The sequence below is a fragment of the Equus quagga genome, chromosome 8, assembly GCF_021613505.1.
Source record: "Equus quagga isolate Etosha38 chromosome 8, UCLA_HA_Equagga_1.0, whole genome shotgun sequence".
Lineage (NCBI taxonomy): Eukaryota > Metazoa > Chordata > Mammalia > Perissodactyla > Equidae > Equus > Equus quagga.
In genome coordinates this window covers 26388740-26416678 of record NC_060274.1, presented here as the reverse complement: position 1 = coordinate 26416678, position 27939 = coordinate 26388740, and the positions used below count along the sequence as shown (strand labels likewise).

Genomic DNA, 27939 nt, shown 5'->3' with positions numbered 1-27939 from the left:
AAAGAGGAGGATTGGCAGCAGATGTTAGCTCAGGGCTAATCTTCCTCAAAAAAAAGAAAGAAAAAAAAGAAACCAGCCTGGAACATCTACCTGCGTTTCTGGATGCTTGGGTAAAGAACAGAGCTTTCCTCTCTTCATCTTGTCACCTCTCAACCCACTATTTACTGCCCATGTTAATTAATCCCTTCTTGCTTCCTCTTATTCACCTCCCTCTTTCCACTGGAATGTCTATTCTCCTCTCAAACTTGATGGGTCTGTAAGGAGACAGGACCACGAGGAAGGCAGCGTGTCACAACAAGGGCACTGAGATATCTGTGCCACGTCTGATGATCTTGACCACTGCTTCTCTTTTCTCAAGGCCACCAGGATACTCCTTCCTCTTACGCTCCCGCTACCTTCACAATCACTCCTTCATCTTCTTGGCAAATACTCTTTATTTTCCCAGCCCTTAACTGAGCTCGCCAGAGTCAAATCCTTATCTGCATGGTCTCCTACAGTGACCTCAAGGATTGTCGTGGACTCAGCTAACACCCACACTGCTAAGGACGCTCGTATCTACATCTCTAGCACAGCCCTCTCTGCTGAAGTGCATCTAGGATAACACCCACTTGGACTTATCGATCTGGATGGTCCGCCAAATCTTTAACTCAATGTGAGACAGAGCTGGGCTGTTCCTAACAGCTTCACAACCCTAAGCAAGCCATTTAACCCCTCAAAGCCTCAGTTTACACAACTGTGAAATGAGGATAATGATTCTCTTTCATTGGGTTGCTAGGAGTTTTTAATGAGATAACGTATTTTAGGTGATAAATTCAGTCTCTGAGGCATAACAGGTCATAGGAAAGGAAAGGTGTGTCATTCCAAAAGGAGTTCATTCCTCTCCAAATCTGGTTGCTGATTTGATATCCCCCGATCAGCGAGTGGTGCTTCTTTCTACCTATTTGCCAACCTGCAAATCTACAAAACACTTGACATTTTCTCACTCTCCCACCTTTTCCAAATCAATCTGTTATCATCAGGTCCTTTCCTCTTCCTAAATATCTCTTGAACTTGATAACCCCTCTCAACCTCTGACTTCCAACCCCCGTCTTAATTTAGGCTCTCATCATTTCTTGCCTGTAACAGCCATGATGTCTCCTAACTGGCCTTCTTTTCTCTGTCTGTAATGTATCCTCCATATCATTGCCAAAGTGGTGGATATACCTTGTACATGGGCAGCGGCTGACTCACCCTAAGGTGACCCTGCATGAGTCCCGCCCTTATGTAACTTCCCGTGAATGCAGGTGGAATGTAACATGTGACCTGCTTCTAACCAACAGAATAATGCAGATATGATGGTGTGTCAGCCCCACGACTACCCTACATTGTATGAGACCCCATTTTATCAGACTGAAAGAAGAGACTCCGCTCAAGTCGAAGAAGCAAAAAAACATATTTTGAACGGCCAACAAAGAGATCTATGTAGCCGGGATATGCAGTGGCCTCATTCCTGCATCAGAACTTAATTTTCCCAAAATCACATGAGTTTGGAAGAGACCTTGACCTCCAGAAAGGAGCGCAGTCTGCTCACATTCTGATTGCAGCCCTGTGAGACCTTGAGCGGAGCCCAGCTAAGCGTTCACCTACAGAAATTAAGAGACACATAATAAATGCACGCAGTTTTAAGCCACTGATTCTGTGGTAATTTGATATGCAGCAACAGAAAACTATCTCAAAAAAGTATCAGCCATCACTCCCTTCCTGGGCTTTACAGATCCTTATATGTTATAGACCGTAAGGCACTGCTCTCCACGAAGGGGTACTTTGCTCTTTCCCCAGACATCTCTGGATAATTCTCTTACTCTTCCAACTCTGTGCTCAACTGTAACCTTCTCAGTGAGGCAAATCCTGACCACAAATCTCCTTTCACTGGCTTTGCATTTTTTTTTTCATAGCCCTTATCAACTTCGAACAGGTTTTATGATTTGATTATTTATTACGGTCATTTTCTCTTTCAGTAGAACGTAAGCTCCTCCAGGGCAGAGAGCTTAGTCTCTTTGCTTCACTGACGTATCCCAAGCACCTGGAAGAGCGCCTGCCACATAATAGATGCTCAATACTATTGACTGAATTGGATTGAATTCCCTCCTCCACTGGGCCCCGAGCTCCGTAAAGGAAAGCGCTGTTGCTGTTCTTTATACATCATAAGCCCTGACATGCAACAGGCTCAGTAAGTTCTAATGAGGGAACAAATCACATCATTGTAATGTTTTACTATGTTCTTCTCTACTTGTTGAGAAAGAGCTATACAACCAAGCATATTATCTTTTTGCATTAATCTGTAAGGTCTTTGCCAGAGTTTTAAAACATCAGAATTGATTATTCTTTATTTTAGAAATTCCTAAGAGAAACATCAAATAGTTTTATTCTAGTCTTTCAATTAAGCTGAAATACAAAACCCAGTTGTATTAGTTTTTATATTGCTGCTATAACAAATTACCACCAATTTTGTGTTTTAAAAGAACATATATTTATTATCTCACAGTTCTGTAGACCAGAAGTCCAACACGGGTCTCACTGGGCTGAAATCAAGGCATTCCTTGTTGGATAAACTAAGGACAATCTGCTTCCTTGAATTTTCCAGCTTCTAGAGACCAGCTGAATTCCTTAGCATATAGTCCGTTTCCGCCATCTTCAAAGCCAGCAGAGTCACATCCCCCTGACACTCCTTCCACTGTCACTTTTCCCTCTGCGGGAAGGTCTTCTGCTTTTAAGAAGCCATGTGATTAGACTGGGCACACAGGCAATTCAGGAGAATCTCCTCCTCTCAAAGTCTACAGCATTCATCACATCTGCAAAGTCTCCTCTGCCGTGTAAGGTGACGTATCCACAGGTCCTGAGTGTTAGGACACAATCTTTGGGGGCTATTGTCCTACCTACTTCATTCGTGGAAGAGGAAAATAAGTATTCAGTGAATCAAAACATACATGACTAACACCGCAGATTCACCTTGGAATATCCAGCTTCAAATCTTTGGTTCCAATTTACACTACACTTCATATTCTAAAATGAAACATCTCTTTCCATTTTCTACAATTTGAACTCTTCCCGGTTCAATCGAAAATATTTTAAAACTGGTTTTCCACAAACTCCACCCCAGCTGACAGCTAACCATGGACCTCCCTTGGGTAGTCGTGGAGAAAAGGCCTGGCCTGGCTGAGGCACAAAGGTTGCTGAGTCCGCCTCAGGGAACCCTGAGCACATCAATAACACTAACACAGTGTGATTATTTCTTAACACACACATGAAAGACTTCATAAATTAATGTCTGTAGGCCAGAAAACTTTCTTACACTCATATAAGAGTAAGGGGTTAAATGAAGGCAACATAAAGGGATGAGGTTTGACAGGAATTTTTTTCAAGTCTTCCAGGAAAATATCAGGGATCCAACAGTGAAACAGCCAGTGCTACAGAGCAAATCTGCCGCCACTCCTTGCAGGAGGCACTCTCCTCCAAATATATCAACCGAATATACAGAATCCATTTTAATTAAGTAAACAGAAGCACACCAAAGAGATCTATATGTGTTTTGGTGGGTGGGGAAGGCATTTTGAACACAGCTATAAGCTCCATTGCAAAACAAATTTTGAAATGCACTAAGATTCAGTGATGCATCAAAAAAGAAAGTCAAGTCCTGTCCCATTTCTGCTGCTTCTCCTCTCTCCCCAAAATGTTACCTCCTTTACTCCTAAATATACGGTAATTGACATAAAAAGATATCAGAGTCACAGGATAAATTCTAGCACAGGTAAGTTAACTCACACACAAAGCCAGTCCGTTCCAAGTATTCTCTGTCACCTCGTAAGATATATCTTGTTCACAGGGAAGACTCAGCGACAACATGTAGATGGGCGAGAATGACTGCTGTCACTCAAAGAAAGCAGTGTGATGCTGACGTTGAATGTCAGCACATCAGCAGTACCATCCTGACATATGTGGATGAAACATTTAATCCACAGCAAAATCAGAAAATACTAATGAAATTACCTTAACTTCATAAAAGGCAAATGACATAAAGTGGCGGTGGTGAATGAGGTAGTCATGGAAAGAGGATAAACGCTCAGGATGTGAAATCAGACCGCCAAGAATTTATAGTCTTGTTGTCTCATGAACTAAATATCTACGTGATCTTAACTGATCTGAGCTTTTCTCCAAACACAGTGGAGGTTAAGCGCAAGTCATTTACTCACTCATTCAAATAAGATCTATTGAGTGACAACTTTCAGTGATGCACTATTCTGTGTCCTGAGGCTGCAGCTATGAGTAAATTTACAAGACAAGTGTTCTTGTCCTCACGGAGTCCACATTCTCACAATTCCTCATAGGATAGTTACAAGGGTTGATGAGATTCAATGACACACCTGGCAAAAGGTAAACACCGTAAATAAATCTAATTAGGATCATTACAACAGTGATGCAATGTTTTAGAAACCTGAAAAAGTATACTTATTTGAATAAGAATACTAAATCAAAAAATGGGTCGCTCAGGCAAACCAGAAACACTGAAATTTGGATAATCATTACGTAAGATTTGTGCTGTCTTCAAAAGAATGCTATCTCTGAAGAGCAGCTTGAAGGAAAAGAACTCTGCTTTTTGAAATAAATTTTTTTCAGCAATTAGTCATACACTTATGTTTAATAAATTGTCCTTTTAAAGTAAAACTTAAATGAGAACGTTTGTCTCTGATTAGCGACCACCATAGGGGCTATCTTCCTTTCTTTTCTCTTCACACATCCCCTCTCTGCTGCTCTTCCACAGGTCAAGCAGTCATCACACTGCGATTTATCATCTTTCTCTTGTCAGTTTGCCATCATTCCACTCTGTTCCATTAGTATTTCCTGCTGTGAAAACCCCTGCAGAATCCCTGGTAAATTCTCCTAAGTTTCCAGATTGTGTTTTGGAAGGCAGTGAACCATGACATTATTAATAACCAGTGACTCACAAAGGGATTCGCTCCTTACTCCTCAGCAAGGGGAGTCTAGACGTCACCCTCAGATAGACAGTCACGCACAGCTTCCAGCTGACGGCAGCCTGTCCTGAGCTCCAATGCTCCACTCCAGCTATCAGATTTTATGTAGAGTACTTTGAGTGCTTTAAAAATCAAGGTGCTTGACTCAGCAGGTCATTAAGTGTGCCATTCCGCGAGATGCAACCCCAGGACTCGTCAGTTACTATGAAGGCAGTTATCCTGTGACACTGCCGGGAAAACACATTAAGGCTTCAGTCACCAATGTGGCACACACTTCAAAACCCCACACGTTCAAAGGGCTTCCTGGGCCAACATTCTAGCTTAGTGCTCGTCCAGCTAGACGGAAGCTACTAAGAAGCTCGACACAGTACACGCTGTAGAAGAATTTTGGCAGAGCACCACATATATCGACCTTACATTAAAAAATCATGGCAGCCTTAAATCATCCTAAACCTCTAACGTCCATTCACAAGAATACTCTGGTTCTGCCCTCAGAAACCGCACGTCATTCTGACTCATGATAGCGCTAAAAATGTAAATTTGACAGAATGTGTCTGAACCTGACCCAAACACTTACATATTTTCGTAACTCCAGAGGCAAAAGGAAAACAGGCAAAAATTTCTCCCTTGTGCAAAGCAGTCAGCTTTGAACAAACGGCCTGGGTGAGAGCAGCAGGTGGCAAAGTCAAAACAGAGACTTAATCCCATGGGCACCGTGGCCTGCTGTTTTATGGCCCTTCCCGACGACTGAAAAAAAAGGAAAAGGAGCAAGGAGAAGAAAAATACCCACGGCCCTAATACTAAAAACCAAAAAAAGGAAAAAAAAAAGTTACAAATCATCAACAAATACCGCCAAATATAAAAAAGCACTGATTTTCAAATACATTTTTCTCAACCTGTGCTCCTTTTCAGAGGACGGAGAAGCAGGAATGAACGGGAAAATAACTAAGCGAACTTCGCTTCTAGTTTAAGTTTCTAAAGAATAGCAAGACCATTTTTACTCAAGATTAAAGGAGAAATATTTATTTTGGGTCATATTATGGTTTCCTGTATTATGGCTACATATTAGAAAATAGTTTCTTTAAGAAACCTTAATTTCTCTAAAATGATATGATTATCAAACAAAACAGGGTTCAGTAACATTTCCTGTAAAAGTAAATAATAAAAATTAATTAAATTAAATTTACTATAAATAATAAATATTAATTAAAAGTAAATAATAAATATCTAAAATAATAAATATTTTAGGCTTTGTGGGTTAAGGAGTCCGTGTGGCAACTACTCAGCTCTGTCACTGTAGCACAAGTGTCTGCAGGAAACAGGTAAAGGAACGGATGTGGCTGTATTCTATGAAACTTTATGCACACTGAAATCTAAGAATCTAATAATTTTCACTGCTCACGAAATCTTCTTCTTCCTATTTTTTTCAGTCATTTAAAAATGTAAAATAACATTCTTAGCTTTTGGACCATATATACAGTGGGTTAGATTTGGTGCAGGTTGTGATCTGCTGATCCCTGGACTAGATATTGATAACACAAACTGTAAGAAATAAAAGACGAAACGACAAAGCTCACTTTGTTTCCTTCCCTTCCTTTTTCTTGTTTTTCTTTCTTCATCCCTCTTTCCTTTCCTTCCTTCCTCCCTCCCCTCCTTCCTTCTTTCTTATTTATTTATCTTGGCATCTGGCAGCACCCAAGGTATAACGAGGCAGTCCCATGACTGTGGAAAGCCGATGACCGGCCTCTCGAGCTCAGCCGGTGCCGGACACAGTAATGGGCAGATTCCAACAGTTACCAGGCATCGGGCCCACACAACTGCCACGGAGATTCTGCAAGGTACAAAATCATTCATAATATTCAAAGGGAATACAGTTACACAGTGTCCTATTTGCGTTCCAATTAACTGTCACATGGGTTTTTCCTATGGCATCGTCTTTGACAAATGATGTCTTCATCGAATTTCCCTGCATCGTCCATGCTGGTACAGAGAAAAGGGAAGCCACGAGAGACTCTTGCCTCACAGTGGCAATAATCGGAGCATCATTATTTATTTACAACAGCTGAAGGGCCCTCTGGGGAGTGGCGACACCCAAGACATACTGCATCCTCCCTAAGACATTTAGACACACAAAGCTAAGAAGTACTGGGAAAAGTGACCTGTGATTCTCCCAAGTTCCGTTTCAGGAAAGGCTATTTTTTTCACTTTCAGCAGCAACCAAGCCCGGAGAACTCCTCTGAAGAAATTTCACCTGCGATCCAAAAACTACTTGAGGAGCAGATATTTTATTCCAACACACTGCTGCTACAGTTTCAGGTACACTGAAATCACTGTTTTTGAATTACAGGGCAGTCTGATATGATCGTGAGGATGAGGATCAGCAGTGAAGTGAGTTATCATCTCTTCAGAAGGATGCTGTTGGCAGAGGCATTGTCACCGCGTGACTTTCTGTTAGAGTGCCTCTTCCCCAGACTCGTGGCTTTGTGAGCAAGCATTAGGGAGGTTTTCCAAGCACAATTAAAAACATATGCCTAAACACTGTTTTTCAAAATGACACAAATGTTTAAACACCAACATAAAAAATCTATATAAAGTTATTAGACATTTATGTGGTAAGAAAAGCCAAAGAATTTGTGCAAAAGTATGTTTCTTACTGCCTTCTTTCTGATAAACACTGCTGTGTGGTTTATAAAGACCCATCCATGAAACTGACATATTTTATGTAGATTTTCATGAAAAACAACCCAACTGTGACATCAGAGTCCACCTTTAAGACAGGTCTCTTGAGGGAAGGAACCAGTCCAGTGCACCCCAGGAAAAAAAAATTATTTTCCGATGCAAACTCCATCTCAGATGATCTGAACCGAGGCTGAAAGCAGCTCTTTGTGGTCATTTACACGGAGGCTGCGTCTTCGGAGAACACAGCCTATATGCAAATGAAGATCAGCTTTGTAATCAGTTATGAATTCATTCCATTACATGAGTAGCAATGGACATAGTTATAATTCTCAACTCATTATGACAAATATTTACTGAGCTCCCAGGCCAGTGATACGCCTAGAGAGAAATTACAGGGTCACGTGCAGCACGATGATGTTTCGGTCAATGCCGAACTGAACATACAATGGTGGTCCCATGAGACTAGTACTATACAGCCTGGGTGTGTAGGGGGCTGTACCACCTAGGCTTGCGTAAATGCATGCTACGATGTTTGCACAACCATGAAATCGCCTATATTTCTCAGAACGTATCCCTGTCGTCAAGTGATGCAGGACTATATACCAAGGAGAAAGAGAACCTGGAGAGGAATGCACTGTAAGAATGTCAATATGGGAGACGGGATGAAGCATTGGTCAGGGAGTCTTAGAAGGAGGTGAATTGGGTTTGAAGTGTGATGTCTGGTGAGCGAACGGGTCATACAGTTTGTGTTACCTAACAGTGAGTGGCAAATGCAAATACTGAGCTTAGAAAACGGCAATGACTAGAGATACACATTTGGGATTTCTTTGCACAGAGTGGATAATTAAAACCAAACGAATGAATGAGATGGCCAAAGACTAGGTAAAAAGGAGAGGACCACGGACAGAACCTCAGGGAAGACTCACACTCACCATCAGCAGGAACTCAGCTAAGGAAGGAAATTGAGAGGAAGCTGCCAGGGGGAGAGCGGATTTATGCGACTTGTGGCAGAAGCTACGGGTGAAGAGATTCTACAATGCCAATGATGCAAAGAGCAGAAGGAGGTATTTCAGTGGTTAAAGGCCACTGGATTTTCCCATCATGAGAACATTCAAGACCTTGGCAAAATCAGCACTATAGCCGAAGAGGCAGTGGGCAAAAGGGTAGGTCTAGTTTCTATCCTTACATGAGGTTTCTAAGCCAAGGATTCAGCGGAGGATGAAACGGAAGAACAAAAGGAATAAGAATATAATTGATAAAGAAAGGTCCTGGAGATGGCAGGAGGGGACGAAATCCAGATCAGAGTGAGGAATGGTTACATGGGAAGGCAGGACTCTTCCTCAGCTATGGGGCAAGCGAGAAGAGGACCAGCGAAAACACAGCTATGTTCCAGTGCAGGAGAGGATGCCAAATAGGACACGTCAGAGGATTCGCAACCTCAGACTGGTACAAGCCGAAATTATACCAGAGTGAAAGACTCGGATCTGGGGTTTTAAATAGAAGAACAAACAAGGACAAAATAAGAGCTTTATAAGAAAAGCCCACTTTGGAAGTGAAAGACACGCACATCTGAAAGTGATTTAAGCCTGAGGGCAACTCACTCCTCAGCCCAGAATACACACTCCACTGCTGCACATCTTACTGTGAGGGTTACGGGCACATCTTACACCTGTTTCTTAAACCAGCGGAGAAAATACCTAATTTCATGGAGTAGTTCTCATATGACAAGACAAGTAAAGAGATTTCATTGCTGCCTTCAAGGAAGATGGGAATGTTTGAAAGATAATATTAATTACTGCCTGATGGGTAAACCAGAGTTTCTTCCTACTGAGTGTGTGTATCAGAATCACCTGGAGGGTTTGTAAAACAGATGGCTGGGTCTCATCCCTATAGTTGCTGGGCTGTAGCCTGAAAACTTGCATCTCTAACAAGTTCTTGGGTAATACTGATTTTGCTGATCTGGGGACCACACTTTGAGAACCAACGCTAACAGCTAGCCATTCCACGTTCATCTAAGTCTATAGACAAGAGTATTTTCACTCAACTTGTCTATTAAACTGAGAAACTATAATTGTGGATGTTTTAAAATAGTATCACTAATATTTTCAAATAACCTACCTGTATTTTAGTTATTAAATTCACTTTTAAATGTTATCTGGAACATATCTACATTATCATTATCATCACTGGACAATGGCTCCATGTATTTATGAAAAAGTCAATGAACTGGCTTCGGTTGAGAGAAACACTTATCCATGCTTAAAATTTCTTCCCATCCCTTCATTCAGCTCATTGATATTATATTTCACTACAATATGTGCCAGGAACTGTTCTGGGTACTTTACATAGATTAACCCATTTGTTTCTCCCAACAACCCTATAAAGCAATTTATTAATTCCAATTTACAGATGTGGAGGCGGAGGCATAGAGGCATTAAACGCCTCAGTGAGGGTCAGACAGGAGTAAATGCTGGTGTCTTTCTAGTTGCAACACACTGCCCTTAACTCTAATGCTCGTTTACTACACTCTAAGGTGTAGCTTGAGCCCAAATCCTTACCTGTTCCCAGAAACAGGACATGGTATCTACCATCGGCAGCGTTCACTCGATCCACAGCTATCTTCGTGTATTTGTAGTCGGTGCCTATACGAACGAGCAGAGGCCTCCTGTGGACTGGGTAGACGGAATTGTACATCAGCGGATGGTTGCGGATGAAAGTGACAACGTCGTCTGGGAACTCCTTGGTGGTTCGCATATTGGGTGTAAACGCTCCTCCTGGGCACTAAACAAATATTTTTAAAAGAACCCAAGTTAACAAAACAGTTACTTTGCTTTAGTAATAATCAAAAGGCCTCTACTTTTCAAGATACTTAGAAGCTCAAGTTGTCGTAAGTCATGTTGTAAATAAAGCCATTTTGTACGTGATAGAACTTTTTACCCTTCTCATCCATCACTTTATTTCTTATTCTGAGCCGGGGACAGTGCTGTTAGGAAAAAAGTCTTGTGGCTATAATCTAATGCTGCTACTGGCTAAAATAGATTATCATTACCAAATTCAATCAGAACTCCAATGTGCAGGTTTTATTCCACTTGATCCCCCTCCCAAAAAAGGGGGTCTCCAAAGTTGCACCCTGGATTGGATGTGGTCTGTCAGACTTGGTAATTCCCTGTAGAAAAGACGCCAGTGACCTCCATCAGTCTTAGAATAATAGCCCAGCATCTGAGCATGACCTACAAGCCCCTGGATGTCCAGCCTGTGTCCCCATCGCTGTAGTAGTCTTGCTCTTCCTGAGCCTCACGCGTGCCCCTCCCGGACCGTGGCACTTCTGCCCCTGTCAGGAACACTCCTCGAGACGACTCCGTGGTTTTCTCTGTTACTTCATTCGGTTCTCAGTTCAAGCTACTTCCTTAAAGGTGATGACACGTATAAAAATAGCTCCCCATCTCTCCACTCTCCACTCTCCGTCTCCTTAGCCTGCTCTATTTTTCTTCACAGACCTACTTACCTCACTGTGCATTATATATTAGTTGCTTGTATCTTTACTGTCTGTTTCTCCCTCTAGAATGTAAGCTATGGAGTGACCTTAAATAAGTATATTTTGCTCATGTTTCTCAGACTTAGAACAAAAGCTGACAAATAGTGGATATTCGACAAAGAGTAGCTTAACGAGTCAATTAGTCTATTATATCTGGTACTCAATTTTGGTGCAGGAGCTGGATGAAACAGAGGTCTCAGTTCTGGCCAGGAGAGGAAAGCTTCAGAGCGTCGAGTTCAAAGGGGTAGAGAGAATGCAATGAGACCTGAGAAAGGATTGCTGGACGCTTCAGCAGTTCCAGAGAGGGAGCATGACAGGGCTTCTGAGGAGAAGATTCCATGGAGAGGGCACCTGAGGCCAAACTCAAGGACAGCCTGGGAGCTGCTGAAGCTTGAAACTCAAACACTCATAGTAGGATCTGAGCATTCCGTTATACAAGCAAAGCTGTTGGGTCTAATCTTTTAACACATACAAACATTACTTGTCTAACTCTATTAAAATCTGTCAATATCTCATCTTTCAGAAACAAAAATACCTTGTCATATTTTTTTTGAAACAGAAGCACTCCTGTTCTAGTTTTCATTTATTCTCTTTGGAGAGGTATGAGGTCAAAGGAAAGCAACAAAGCCAGCTTCCTGATCAATAGCGATGGGGACAGTATCTGCAGTAAATAGTAGATGCGATGGGGACGGTAACAAATGCAAAGTTACACCTTATTTGAAAGTGGCAATGAACACTTATCTCTAACTGATTGCACCTGTGCAGGAATATAAGCCTAGTGTAGGCAGATTCAAACAGAAGATAGAAATGCGGAATTTTATGTGAAATTTGCAAAAATTTAACACTGACAATGAAAAAGAAGAAAAACAATGTCAGGGACCAAACAAAACATGGTAACCTCTGAGTTAAATCTTTACAACAGCTGTCCTACAACATCAGTGCCTCTGGGCTGGTACCATCCTGAATGTGACCTTTAGACTAATTTGACCATCTAGCATTACTAGAACTTTTTACAGGCTCAGTAAATATAGTTCTCTTTCTGTAGAAGGGAACAAGCAGCAATTAAATGACTTCACCATAGAGAGAGAATGAGGCAAGTAATAAAACTAAGCCTCTCATTTGTCATCCCATTAACTAGACTTCCATCTGGTGCTCACATGCGTTTCTTTTAGGAAAAGGCATTACATTTAAATCTACACGTTTATAAATTGCCCTCAAAAAAAGACCAAATGAAGACAAAGAATTTCATCTGAGGGTGTTCGAAACTAATGGATGTGTTCCATACTTCTGAAAAATGTAGAATTATGGGTGTTTGCCACCCTCATCCCTTACAGAAAGTGGAAAAAGGGAAACACATTGCTCACTGAATGAAAACATGGAAAGAACAAATGCATGGGGAATTTAAATAGTTCCATCCCTTCATAAGACACCACCAATTATGGTTTGCTAAGCTGAGATGTCTCCTTAAATATTTGCAAGCATTTTCATTTGTAAGTTCCAGAAAGATCCAAAGTTAGCATGTATTACCAGGCAATTTACATAATATCCAGTTAGCAATTGTTTTCATCTGTGATAAGCATATTAAATTATAAGTGTCTAGTTCTGGGTTTTAATGGTAATCGAAATTCAGATAAAAATTATGTTTCAGTTGCTCAAAACTGTGGTTCTTAAATAGGTAAACCAAACAAATCAATTCAAATCAGGAATTTTATTTGCATTCAAATGTCCTGCATTTGTGACTTTTGTTATATTCACAATGAACTTCTCACTTGGAAACAAGTGTCTCTGGTTATGAGTTTATTTTCAAAATTACAAAATAATTCTTTTGATGATAATTAATTTTTCCATTGATTCATGGCGTAAGCTTTGCAGATAAGACACACAATGAGTGACAATGATGGTGACAAGAAGAATTGATTACCCTTTGCAGACTCTCTATCTGGACTTGTGAGTTTGCTCAGGGAAACACTGCCAAGTATAAACAAGACGCGATTAGCTTTTCCCTCACTTTGTGATGTACGAAAGTACGTGTACTGAAGCCTCAAGATAATAAAGCACACACGGGCTGCCACAAAATAAAGCTTTTGTCCATTAATCAGCTCGCGTCTCATTCTTCAGAAGGATAATTCTGCTCTACAAATAGCAGCTAAGTAATTTTGGTTAAACTTCTCCTTTAAGCGTTTGTTTTTCTCCAGTTCTAGTTTTCCGTCTGTCAGGCAGTGATAAGCACTCCTTTTTTGAGTAAAGACGTTTTAAGTGTTTGGATCGCTAAAGTGTCAGGTGAAATGCTAGGAACAATCACAATGCCGTGTTAAGAAGTGCCGGCAATTGCTGCACTTACCTAATTTCTTTCCTACTCTCAGGTATTCCTGAGCACGTGCTGTCCTCTGATGCTCCTACAAGTTTTCCTCATCCTCACATCCATTATGCTAGTTTTCAGTATTAATATATTCATATATTAGTTCATATGTCCATTCTTTGGACAGCTTTTATTCAAAAAACATTTGGATGTGCCCAGTAGAGGAGAAAAGAATAAGAAGCTACCCTTGTCTTCTAGACAAAAGTATTCTAGCAAGGGAGATGGACATATTCAAAGCAAAATTACAAGTAAGACATATAATAATAGTTTAAGACAAATATAAAATAAATAACAGAACTTGGTTCATGATCAATTGCTGTAAATATTTAAGAGCTAATATTTTTTAAATGAATTTAGAACAGTAGAGAACTTAAGGTTGCTGGTGTTAATGAAGTGGTTTAGAGATTAAAAAAAACAACAACAAAGTTTGGAGTAATTAGGGAACTGTAATTTCTGGGGCATGGCTGGATGATAAAAGCAAAATGCAGGGAAGAGATAGGAGTTGAGGCCCAAGACAGTAGAAAATAAATGCAAACTAGTTGGAGAAGGCATGATTGGCATGGTCAGGGGGGCTTGACCTAAGACTTGAAAGATGAGTGGTAGGTGGTTGAAGAAACGGACATAAGTCCACGGCATTCCAGAATCTGAGCTAGTTTCTAGCACTCATCTTTGAAACTTGGACCCTAAGAGAAAGTGAACTTATTTTAAACCCTTGGTAATCTAGGCCCTTTACTTAAAGCCCAAAGAATTACATAGCTGAAGCCTTGTACTTATGCACCAGCTGGACCTCATCTTCTTAACATTTATCCTCCACGATTTGCAACAGCCTCCTGCTCCAGTCCTACTGGACCACGTGGAGCGTCTAGAACACACTTAATTTCTATTTTTGCTTGTAGTGTATGCTGTAACCTTCCCTAAAACATCCTTCCTCAGTTATCCAATTATCCACATTCAACCACCCTTCAGGGCCAGGTACTCTCATATTTTTTATACCCCTTTCCAAACAAGCCTGCCCCACAGCAAGCTCTCTCTCTTCCACACTTCAATAATATTTATTGTCCATTTTATTCACGTCCTTGAATAACGACGTGAAACAATATGTAATTAACTTTCCATGTCGATGTGCCTCATGTGTTCAACTTGACTGTAAACCTTCCTAACCGAATGTTTTTAAATGTCTATGAGGAATAGAAATACTCCTCATGTAAAAACCACCAAAAGATGAATGCAGTCAACAAAAGTGCCAGCGATCAACTTCTCTTTTTCTTGCTGACTCTGTGGAACCTCAGTTTTCTGTGTTCTTTTGCTGCACCAGGTCCCAGACCTGTTCAAAGCAGATGGTTCTGGTCCACTTATAAACAGATGTGAAAGCTGAACACTCTTAGATCTGCTTGAACAGGAGAGGACGAGCAAACACAACTCTACAGAAGCTTTACACACGTGGTGACAGAATAATGTAACGTCTTAGCTCAAGCACAGAGAGAATCTGCAGTCTTTGGCTGCCCTTTGCCACATACCAAAGGTGTCTTGTTTCCTCCACAAACTTGAATTACTTATGGAAAAACACGATGACACAATTGGCAGGCTTCTTCCTACCGACATGGGCTTGCTGGTTGGGACAGTTTGCTAACACAGCCATCAACCCTGGTTTAAAAGAAGCACCTACAGGGAACATTCGAATGAGGGTGTAAGATTTCTGCCACTGTCGTTGCTTTAAGAATCCAGTCATATATTTATGAGGTTGACCTGGCAACTGGATTACTGTGTAGTATAAGACTACTGTGTAGACACAGTAGGGAAATAAGGCATAGCAATCACAGTTGATCCTTCACTGGGAGGATTCAGAGGCAACATCGTTAACCCTAGAGGAGAGAATGCCTTGGGTCACTTGGCTGTAGGTCTTCTGGCTACATGAGTGGGATGTTAGACCCTGGAAGCCCAGGAAGGAGGCACATGCTGGCCACTCTGAGTCAGAGAGCTGAGTTCATGGGGTATTGCTCAGTGCAGGGCGGAGGGGCCAAATCTTCAGGGACACGTGCTTTTCCAGGAGGAGTTCCAGATGTCATTCCTCCACCCTGCCTACTTTACTCCCGAAGGATCACTCATCTGACAATTTTCTTATTAAAGGAGCTGCTCTGGTCTCAGCACCAGATGTAAGAAACCACATTACAGAAATATGTCCTGGAGCCCTGACCACTCCCTTTATTCAGAGTCTGCTCCAGATGTGAGTCGCTAAGCCCTGGCTTATCCCACACTGCTTTAGAACAGGAAAAAAAATGCTTATGCTTTGGAGCTCGGGATTGGTGAAGAATGGGGCTGTTAACAGAATTTTCTAATTTAGCATTGGGTTTATTTTGTTTTACTAAAAAGGGTTTAACTATTCCCACATTCTTTGTAGAATAACAACTATTCAATCTGAGTGGTTTTCTGACTGTGATTCTCAGGGTCCTTTTGAGCTGCCATTTCGGTAAAAAATCTAATGACAGTTGGGACAAGGTGGCTCTTCTTCAGGGGGAAACCCCTGATTTGTGATGTTTGCCACTTTCCATGGTGTAAATACTGCTACCATGCTGATTTCAAGTGATTACTGTGACGTCCTTCCTTGAGCCGAGGTGCACACGATCCACTCCTGTGGCGTGAGGTGTAAGTGGCTCCAGAACACGCTCATCGAAGCTCTGAGGCCTCAACCTTGATTTAATTAGCATGCCTCTCTTTCATCTTCTTTATTTGTTTATCTCAGAGGTTCCTCTAAAGGTATTATTTGAGGAAAAATGGCATTTTGTTGAGTTTAAAGACCACCTGCTCCTGCACTGACCCCATATACACGTTGTCCAAAAGAAGAACTGATGAAAAACATATGCAATCACAACCACCTCTTGGTTTTCTGTATTAAGACGAAGGAATGACTTAGTCAACTTCAAACATCAAATAATTCTCAGAATTTATGATTGATCCTTGAATAGGTTATCAGTGAGTCATCCGGAAATCCATGGAACACACCGAATGGAATGATGAGAGCCTGGAGCTATAACGGCATCTGGAACTTGCTCAGCCTCCCCCTTCGCTTTCCCTTCTCTCATGTAATCTCTGCTTCTTACCCAACGCATCCCAACTTGAGGTACCCTAAGATGGATATATTGTTGACCTCTTTTCCTTGTGTTATACAAAATAAATAAATGTTTTTTCCATCTTCTGTTGAGCTATGAGAATCAAAGAGAGATCATTCAAAAGGAGACTGAATTCTATGATAGGACTTTGTTGCCAGTCATAACAAACATGGCTTTTTAAAATTTAATTCTTTCATGGATAAGTAGCAATGCTGATAGTCTTTCCAAAGTTAATTAAAAGTTAATTGTTCAATAAAATACATATCAATGATTAACCTTTGAACTTCCTAGCCAAGGAACCAAACTTGAGCCCTTTTAATTTTGAATAGGTAAATTAGTTCTTTAAAGGCTTAGCAAACTATTTTTCCTATTTTAAAAACAAAATTGACAGCGATACAATTTAAGATGATGAGAAAATAAAGGAATAAATAATACATTGTGAATAAACTCTAATAATAACACAAAAATAAAACGAATCAACAATTAGTAAAAATTATTTGGGATGAAATTCTGAAAGCATATTGGCAAAAGGAATTTCATATTCAAGTAAAATGGAAAAAGAAACATTTTGTTTAAATATTATTTTAACAACTACCTTTTGTTTCTTTCATAAAAATCATTCTTCTTTACTTACATGCACCCCATTTTATAACACTATTCTGTGAATGGAAAGATCTAAGAAAATTGTATTCTTTTGATGACCAATTGTGTAACATTTCCTCTCAATCATTGTACTGTATAACATTCCACAGACACAGAAACTAACCAATATTCTAGAATTCAGTGCAGCATTTTTATGGACCAAATGAACACAAATAGTAGGACTGTGATCACTGTAGTCTTGGAAAAATTTCAATTCCAATCTGCCAGTCCACTGTCTGTAACTCCAGCTGGAAAAGTTAAGTTTTCAATGTACCCCTTAATACTACTAATATTGCAAGACATGGATATATCTGTTTGCCTCAAAACTTGAGATTCTGTAAACATTTTATTTGAATCATAACATCACTTTCACTGTTAATTGCTCACACATACAATTTTTTTTCTTTGAGAAACATATAACATACAATTTTTAACTAAATATATCTCTTAAAATTGAAATATCTCCATGATTTATCTCTGAATTGATTCTTCCATGGTTATTTCTTCCTTAAGATGGATGAGATTCCTTAATTTAAGGAAGAGTAGTGAAAAGCAACTAGAATTCAAATTCTTAGGCTGCCACTGAAACGTTAAGACTTTCCAAGCTTTGGTTTTTATGCCAATAAAATTAGGAAAACATCTCTGTCTTGTCTAACATACCCAGTTGTCTTGAAATCTAAATGAGATTTTATTAGCAATACCTCCTAGAAAAAAATTGTAGAGAGTGCTATAACAAATCTGTAAAATCCCAAATATGGGAACCCATGAGCTGAGAAATTATCATGAGCGTACTACTAGGTTTACGGTTGTATTTAATAAACATCAACATAATACTCATTTCTTGTTAAATTACACTTTTTTAAAAAAGCAAAATAACAAGGAAACATCCCTGCATACTTACAGTTCCAGGGCGAGGATACGGAATTCTCCCCTGATAGGAAATCAGCTGGTGATTGGGCCCTTCTTTGTGGGCAAAAGGCCCATTAAACACAGTCTGTATATCAGATAAATGATACACACACACTGCTGATCCTTTAAAAACTGAGCTAGGAAATGAAAACAGAAAGAGATGTATTTTCTTATTTTTTTCAATTTAAACATGATTTAAAAAAATAGATGGCAAAGTTTGTGATAAAAATTTGATATAATTCACCATGGAAAATGAATGTTATGATATACCTTATAAAGCTAAGGAACTTCCACTGTTTTGAAATAAGCCATTGATACACAAAGCATTCAAACGTTTAATTCATCCATGGAGGTAGTAAACAATAATAAGCAATGTTTCCAAAATATAGGACAAGTCAAAGAAGTTTCCAACTATTTTCTTTTAACAACAAAAAAATGAATTGATGATTTATTTTAAAAAAAATGAATTTGGGGCCAGCCCTGTGGCATAGTAGTTAAGTTTGTGTGCTCTGCTTTGGGAGGCCAGCATCCGTGGGTTTGGATCCTGGGTGCGGACCTACACACTGCTCATCAACCCATGCTGTGGTGGTGACCCACATACGAAATAGAGGAAGACTGGCACAGATGTTAGCTCAGGGCCAATTTTCCTCACACACACACACACAAAAATAATAAATAAATAATGAATTGGAATTCTAAGTCACTATCAGTACAACCTATCATAGTTTAAGTCATAGAAATAAATCTCATTAATCAGAGAGCACCGTATCTCTTTGTCTTACGATTGTTTAAATGTGAGAGTGCTCTCACACGTTATCCCATATAGTAGTTAAAGAAGTCAAAATAATTGTTGTTCATGTACTTTCTCTACCAGTAACAGAAAAAAAAGAATAGGTCCCAAAAACGTTCATTAAATTACCTGTAGTCAATAAAATCTTAAGACATTTATTTGGATCCTTACTAAAAAGTATTTCCACTTTCACTAAGGCAGACTGATTGAAACCAACATGTCTCTGACTCACATATTTCTCTCAAATTAGGTATGTAATGGAAAACTTAGATGTCCATTGAAAAAAACTAGGTATATTATTAATCATTAGCATTAATACTCAGAAATGACAATTTTGAATTTTTCAACATTAAAGCTATTGGTGTTGAGTAAAAGAGAAACTAGGAAAATATTTTTTTGAAACAAACAATTTCTCCTTAAGAATTTGGTTCTTTTTTCTTTGTTCAATTCCTTGTCAGTTAAATCAAGATGACCTTCTTTGTTAGAACAGGAGTTACACTCATCCTGAAGGACATCTTTTTACATATCTTATAGGGAAAATGTAAATATGATGTGTAATCAAAATCCCTGGGATTTTCTTTTACTTTGAATGGCTCATTACAGTTTACAATTATACCATGTTTCCCCCAGTAGAAAAAAAATGCTAAGATCCTTAGATGTTTGTTTTGTAGTTGATTGTCTAATGGAAGGGACCCAGTACATTCTGTATGGGCCATGTCACGACTGGAGCACTGTGCTGAATTCTGAATAACATCCCTCGTGTAAAATGTGTCAAGAGAAATACGTGCAGGAAAGAGTGAGAATATGGTGAATTGTCTTGAAATATATGACAATTGAGACTGAGCGCCCCAGATAAATTAGAAAACATTAAAGCTATTTTCAAATATGTGAAATACTGTCATATGGAACATGAAAACTGGTTCAGCGTCTTGCCAGCTCCTGTCCAGTCATTGTGTTAGATTGCTCCAGAAGTAAAAGTTATTTTAACAGAAATGTCAAAGGTTTTATTTGAATTTTGAATCTTCAAAGTATTTCCTTAAAACAAAATATCTTATACACTTTATTCCTGCATCATAATTCATGTCTTCCTGTCTTGAGAAAAAAAGCATGGAATCATTATAAATATTCCGTACAACACTATTTTGAAAGTGCTAGTTCAGCTTAAATACATTTTGGTAATCAGGCAAAGGTGAAAAGGAGGGTGACACCTTAAGTGCTATTTAAAAGTAAAAGTTGAAAAGAATGCTTTTGTAATAATTACTTCTACTCAATAAAGTTTATTGTTTAACTCGTAAAATGTAAGGGTTTAATCATTACCTTGATGTTGTAAAAATGCCATACACTAGAGTTGTCCTTGGGTTATCAGTTTCCAGCAGAAACACATCCTCTGTAAAAGGGAAATATCACTCCTTTAAAGTTCCCAAATAGGAACCATATTTTTAAAAATTTACCCCTAAGAAAAGGAATTTCAACTATGAAAAGTGTTTCAGAAAGATATTCCTGCAACATCATTGTAATTTGGAAACAACTAAGTCAATTAATGGCAGGCACGTGGTAAAGTAAATTCAATTAAATGTTGCACAAACACTAATGGGATTTATGAAGACTGCAACCTTATGGAAAACACGCTAATGAAATCATTGTAAGGGGAAAAAGCACAATGGTATAAAATACTGCCTAGAACCATGTAAGCCGTAAAACTACACACCCGTAGACAATAAGGAAATCACCAGTGAGGGTCTCTGCTTAGCAGAGCTATAGAAATTTTCCTGTTTCTTCTTGTTTCCTGCATTTTCTAAATATCCTTTAATGATAATATATTATTTTTTAAAATTTAAAAAGTATTACAACTCAGTTTCTTTTCAACTTAGGGTTACAAGATGGAACATGGAAGAAAACTTTTTCACAGTGACTTTGTTTCTTCATATAAAATAAGATTTTTTTGGCTTATGGTCAAAATTGCTAGTGATATTTTTATTTAACCAATAATTTCCCTAACAACAAGACGTTGGAAGCATTTAAGGCAAAGACAAGGGTACAGACGGTAAGGTGCAGTAACACATAAGAGAAGCTGGAAGGAGATTTCTGATAGGAAACCCCAATCAATAATCGTCATGATTACAAGAAAGGTCTGGATTCAGCGACATTTTTGCAAATAAGATTCTTGCTGAGGAATGCAAAGGAAGATGTATTTATTTTAAATTCACAGTGAATTTAGGACCTTGTAAGCAATAAATTATTAACCACTAGGCTTTCCATTTGTGAACAAAGGCTGACGCTGTCTAGCTCTCCCTAAAAGACAAGAAAGCCTGAAACATAAATATACTTGCGAAGAATTTGGTGGGAAATAATAAGTGACTAGTTTACAACACAAAATCACACTTAGAATTTTTTTCTAGAAAAGCTGACACAGAAACTTTTGTTTCTATGGACAACATAATGGCTTTTGAGGAGAGAAACTATCCATTTCAGTTTTTATAACTGTTAGAACCAGTCAATTTTTCCATAGTGTAAGACATTTTTATCGCTTACCTCACCACCTGTCTCAAAATAACCTAATCCGTTCGAGAATAACCAGCATTTTACATTTTAATGGATTAAAGCAAAATAAAAGTCATTTCTAAATGGCAGTTAGTAATCATGACACTGCAACATATACCAAGTTCTTCTGATTAAAAAGAGAACCGTTGGCTGGTAGAAAAGAGTCAGATTGCTAGTCCTTATTTGACCAGGAAAGCACAACACTCCTCATCTCACACAGCTGAGGACACAGTCCCGGGGTCACCAAGAAGAACGGAGCCTGGAGCCTCAGTCTAATTTCTACGCTGATACCTCCATCTTACCTCTATTCTATTTACTGTAATGGTAAAAACAGACCGCTGTAGTCTCATACAGAAACTGATTTCAAGTCAGAATATTAGAATTTAGATATGTATGAAATACACATTCATTTCAGAAGAGTACGCACATACCATTACTTATGTATAAATTACACAAGTACTTCTCTCTCGCACACACACACTCATAGAGATATCACGGTTGATTCAGTGAACTAGATGTGTCAGCAGGGCACTCAGGGACAAAACAGATGTAAAAAGTACTCAAGGACATTCATGAACAGTATCCAGACCATTAAGTGAAACTGGCATATCATTTATGCTGAAAACATCTGTGGAAAAAATACACCCTCTTTTGAGAATTTACTAAAATACATAAACTTTACAAAATCTCTTCTGAAAATATTTTTCAGTCTCACATCTGCGTACCTAATTCATCAAAGTGTGTTTCCGGGCCATCTTCATCGGTCACCGAGCATACCAGCCTCGCTTTCAAGAAAGTGGTCCACTTGTTGACAAGACTGCGCAGTCCGCCTGTGTCGTTCTGAAACCGTTTTGCAAACACATTTCAGATTGCTTAAATAAATACTGAAAGCATATTAAAAACTCAACCTGGACTCTTCTTACATGGGACTGTTACAATCTGAAGGACAGAAACGTTAACCACATCTGAATATCAATAGCTCGAGAGGAATATTTAAGATCTATGTTACTTTATAAAATAGCCATAGATATACTCTAGTAGGTTATCAACTGAAAATGTTTAAAAAGAATGACCTTAATAAATATATGCCTTAAAGCTTTCTACATTTAGCAACATATGATGGAATATTTGTAAAACGTTATGGAGAGTACATAATTTCATTTGCCTTTTCTTAACGACTCATTGTCTTCAACAGGAGCATGAATTATTGCACACAGGGAAGCCTGCACACTCTACTGTGGTTGGGAGATTGGGTTTATCCTTATACCAATGGTCCCCAATAATTCTGTTTTCTCTCCTTCATTTCTTTGTGATATGATTTAATCCTTAGTATTTCTAACCGGATGCATATTTCCCCAGCCGGGGCCAGGAAAATGCCATTTGGATCATTTACAAATAGTGTCTATTGATGACATTTTTTTTCTGTACACCCAGAAGCCTTTCACCAGTTCTGCTGGCCTTACTGCCTTGTTCCCAATGATGGAGAGGCACATGAGCTCAACAACCAGTGGAATATTGTAAGATCTAGAAATAAACTATTTCAAACACTACAGCCTTTTAGAAGTATGTTGCACAAAGGATGCTAATCAGAAAGAAGTCAGGACAAGCCTGTAAAATTCCTATAGGAGAGGACATTGTGAGTCTTTTTGAGTTGCTGTGTATACTTACCGTTTATACACAAGAACATTTTGGGTACTGTTTATAATAAGAACTGTATTTTACCAAACCATTTCTTAATTGTCACTGTTGTAGACAGTTCCCAAATAACTGTCTTTTACTGAGGCTTTGCTGTATTTTGTTCTTGTAGTTAACAAGAAATGTTCTGTTTCTTTCTGCAGTATACAATTTAGCTATTTGTTTTTAATACTAACGCATTAAATGGCAAAGCAAAAAGTAATCAAAACCGTTTATTTGCATAAAACCATGACCAAAATACTTCCTTGAACTAAGTTTTTTGCTGAAATAGGTTGTTTATCTCGTATGACTCATGTGAATAAACATTAAATTAAAATGTCTCTCTGCAATATTTTATTAATTTTAACAGTAGATAAAGGTAGGGAAAGAAACTATTGAAAAAGGAAACATATTTAGAGAATTTGAGTTTCTCAGTCTTTCTTCAGATTAGAACAATGTTGATACTCACAGGACATATCCTAGCGATCATGGAGTGAATCTGTTTCGTGCTTCTGCTGTTGTCGGTCAGTTTTTCTTTGAAGAAGAAGTACACCTTAGCATCATTAGGGTCAGTGCCATCTGGGATGACATGAGCATCCACGAACATAGGTTCTGCAAAAATTACAAAGATATACATACAGACTCATGATGAAAATGCATCTACAGTCCATCAAGTAGAACACAGGCACATGCCTTCTCCAACTTCCGTATGAAAGAACAATTCGATGTTCAAGGCAGAAAGTCTCAAAGCAGTAATTGTACTCACTCAAAATACCGCATTTTGAAGGTCAAGCGCCACAGAGCATCGCTCCAATATGAGAGCTTAAACCATTTTCCTCTGTCTGCAATACACTCTGGAAGGGCAGTAAATGTAAAAATTCTTTGTGCACTGGTGAGTTTTAAAAAATGGAAAAGCTTTTCCACTAGTTATTTGCCGTGGAATCTGATGGTCGATTTAAAGAAAAAAAATGTCTGCTTTTCAAAGTGTGGTGTTCAGACTAGTGCAAATAAACTCAAATTCACTGAAGCAGAACGAGAAGTCGAGAGTCCAATATCTGAAAAACACATTTTTCTTAAAATACAGCCAAGGAAATGAAGGGGAAACTTTCAAGGAAAAATGCAGTCATTTGAAGACACAGAAGGATTCCTTATTTCGAGAACAAAACGACTTTTGGAACACTGTGTTTCCAGATGTACTGGGGGAACAATCTGAAGCAGTGAATGGACAATCCACGCTTTCTTGTGCTGGCCCATCAGTGAAACAAGAGGCCCAACCATGGTGATTCATGCTTCACTGCCCAACCTTAAGTGAATCGCCAAATTTAGGTTCAGCTAGAAATTTTCCCCAGGGTGGGAGGACAAGGATCTTAGTGGTTCCTTCCTCCTCTAAACAACTCTAAACAACAGCAACTGACTGGAGTTGTACGTTAAAGTTGAATGGGCACCTTTCATGAAGTGAATTCTATGTGATTTCAAGAACTGGAAACAGTTGAATACTGATGATCAAAATGATCATACCTGCGATTTCTATTAAGCAGTAGTCAAATTATGATAAAATAACATATACCAGCTTTATAATCTTATAATCTAAGTAAAAAACAACGAGGAGGAGTTCCTGAATACACCCTAGTCATCATATCTAACTGTCATAAATTTAGGAAAATCTTCAGTTTGGTATTATTAAACCATACAAGCAGACTAAATCAATAAATAGCATATTTAATTGTAATATGTTACAATTAAACAAATGGAGGAGATTCTTGCATATGGGCATGTATGATGAATATTACTGTCATTTTTATTTATTCATCTATTCTATGATATTGCATGATGGTTAATTAAGAGATGCAATATGAACTATGGACTATTTCAACTATTCATTTATCCTAAATATTTAAAACCAGAGAGTGCAGAATTGTCATTACTCATATTACTGATATTTTATTTTTTTAAACCATTTTAACTTAATTTTCATTAAGGAATTAAAGTAGTTTAAAGCATGATTCTCAAAAAATGTATAAAATGTGTTCTTACCACTTAGCCATTTGGAGTTGTGCTGGTCCGTTCTGACTGCGTTCCTCTTGGTTAAACTGCGAAAAATAGCAGCATCTGTGCCCATGAAATCTATGTACATTCCGGAGAAAAGCTCTTCATCTATGAAAAAGTTAGAAGATATCAGCACAATTTTAAATGTTAAGGTTATTTTAAAAGTCAAGGAGAACTTGCTTATTACACCATCACACATACTGCAGAGTGTTATAACTGTTCACTGGTTTCCATTGTCCACCAAGTCAAAAAACTGGATAAAGTTCAATCTAGTCTCATTATTTCCTGTCTGATTACAACTTTATTCTACATAGAAATGAAAATTCCTCTGCCTGTACTTAATTATATTAAATACCTATGTTTTGGAGTGTGCATCACAAATGGCAAAAATAATATATGTATAAAAGATAAAATTGCCTAATTAACTATTTTCTTTTAATAAGTGAAAAATACTGTAAGAGTCAGAAAACTTGGTTTCTAATTTTGGCAGTAAGTAACAAATTAGGAACTGGGGCTAAGTCATTTAGCACTCTGAATCTCAATCTTCTCACCTATAAGATGTGGGAATTGGATTATGATCTCAAAAGTTCTCACCACACATTAAAAATTCTATGATTTTACTAAAGGAATTGAAAATATTTTTATTATTAGTATTTCATGGTATGGCAGTCACATTAAAATGGTCAAAATACTATTAATGATAAAATGATTTCATCATTAAAAGTATGTTTTGATCTTTAGTGCTACAACATTTCTATAAGGTAATCAAAGTGCCACATTCCAATTGCAATACATAACACATTAACATGTTAATAATATAATGTTAATATGACAAATATGGCTGAACATATTAAGCCATAAAACACAGAATGCAGAGACAAGAAATAAAATATATTTTTAAATTAAATTATCATTATCAATGGCAAAATCAGATATTCTAAACTGTACATACATGATATTAGACATTCAGCTTACTTGTTAAGATCCATATTAATTTTTATCCTAGTAAGGAGAGCAAGCATTGAATTGACCCACTGAACAACCATGCAGCTGTGTTCTTTGACTGACGTTCTAGAATTACTCCCTTGGCTACTTCAGATCATGGTCATTTTGGCACCAGAACATTCTGAAGCACGCTAGGCTCACTGTTTAGTAATAAACAATGCTAGTTGGCCCAGGACAGAATGGAGAATGAAATATTTTTAATACGTGTTCACCAGGTCACGAACTGGACCCCTACCAGTTAGCAAGTAGGTAGGCGAGCATTGTGACACCTGGTTCTGCTTCCTCCTAGAGAGGTCTCAAGCTCATGGGGACAGATTATAGGGAGCTAACAAAAATGTGCATGAAAGTGTTTTGAGTAATTTAGCTTCTTTAAAATTCTGTACACATTTGGGAAGCATCTACACGAGTGTTCTGTAGATACAAGGCTTGTTAAATTGAAATAACTTTGTAATTAATTATTTCACATTTTTGTTACACCTGATTATCCCCAAAACAGTGGGTTGCAAATTCTTGCTCTTCAAAAGATTGATTAGCTTGGCTATCAGTATCAATGATCATATCTGTTTCCAGGAAGGAAAGAAAAAAGGAATCTCAGGGGATGGTGAATGGTAGAGAGGACTGATTCTAATCTTACTGAATAGCAATTTGTTAGTTACATCAAACTTTACAGAAGTCTTCATGTCCAATGGCTTCATTTTGTGTGTTAAATTCTCAGTAATTTTTAATAACAAGTTAGGAACAATCACGTTTCTGCCCATTTTGTATAAAAAAGATTTGATTAATGTCACTTTGAAAGAATTTGGTTTGCGAGTAGGGAATTTTTTTTAAGAATTTCTTTGTAGGGTTTATGCAAAGATAAACTTGCGCCTTTTAGCTTTAATCCAAAAATATTTTGCTTTCCAATTCTACTTCCACTGACCAGAAAAAGCTCATGAGGTTTTTGATAGGTTCTTTAAGAGAGATCATCTGACTTGTTTGCTGTGCTTCAACAATGACTAAAAATAGCCAAAGAACACTAAACTTGCACATTGGGTTAGATGTCACAACTATATTGTGAAATCTGGAATTCTTTTAATTTTCAATGTTTCTTGGCACTTTAATAGATTGAAATATTTTAACTAATCTATGTTATTTAGTGCATTTCAATTGAGCAGAAATGGTAAATTACTATATGGCAAAGTGAGATGATTGCACAGTCTACTGTGTGTACCGGAGACAAAATCGGAGACAATTTTAGAGGGATAATCAACAGAACAAATAAAATGATAAATGCAAGCTTATAAAGCTTCCAGCTCTTTTTGGTTTCTGTTTTTAAGTTAAGCAAATTGTTTGATGTCTTTCTTTGATAGTAGAAATTGTAACGTTAATCAAAATATTAAGAGGTAGCATAGGAACATGAGCATAGGAGTTGAAGTCTCAGGTCCTTGAAAAATGAAGGCCAATAACTAACTTTGATTTTGTAAACAAATCCAGTTTCCTAAGGGAAAATCTATTAAATGATTTACCATAGTTGAACAGGAAAACTTATAATGACTTGTCGTAACTCTTTTTTGTTCTAGACAATATTTGATGGGATAAAACTCCAGTATTAGTATTAACAGAGCTTTGAAGTGTGTTTTCACAGCATTTAACTTGAAATAAGT

General features: G+C 38.1%; 1 protein-coding gene across 3 annotated transcripts in view; it reads right to left on the bottom strand.

Moving 5' to 3' along the window:
- SEMA3C (semaphorin 3C) overlaps positions 1-27939 on the bottom strand; it is a 165017-nt gene that overhangs the window by 34444 nt on the left and 102634 nt on the right. For all 3 annotated transcript variants that reach the window (XM_046669556.1, XM_046669554.1, XM_046669555.1), the window contains exons 7-12: positions 25280-25399; positions 23715-23857; positions 22297-22411; positions 20348-20417; positions 18233-18377; positions 10247-10469 (exon numbers count right to left, since the gene is read on the bottom strand). In XM_046669556.1, coding sequence (XP_046525512.1) covers positions 10247-10469; positions 18233-18377; positions 20348-20417; positions 22297-22411; positions 23715-23857; positions 25280-25399 — 816 coding nt within the window. The remainder of the gene's footprint in view (positions 1-10246; positions 10470-18232; positions 18378-20347; positions 20418-22296; positions 22412-23714; positions 23858-25279; positions 25400-27939) is intronic.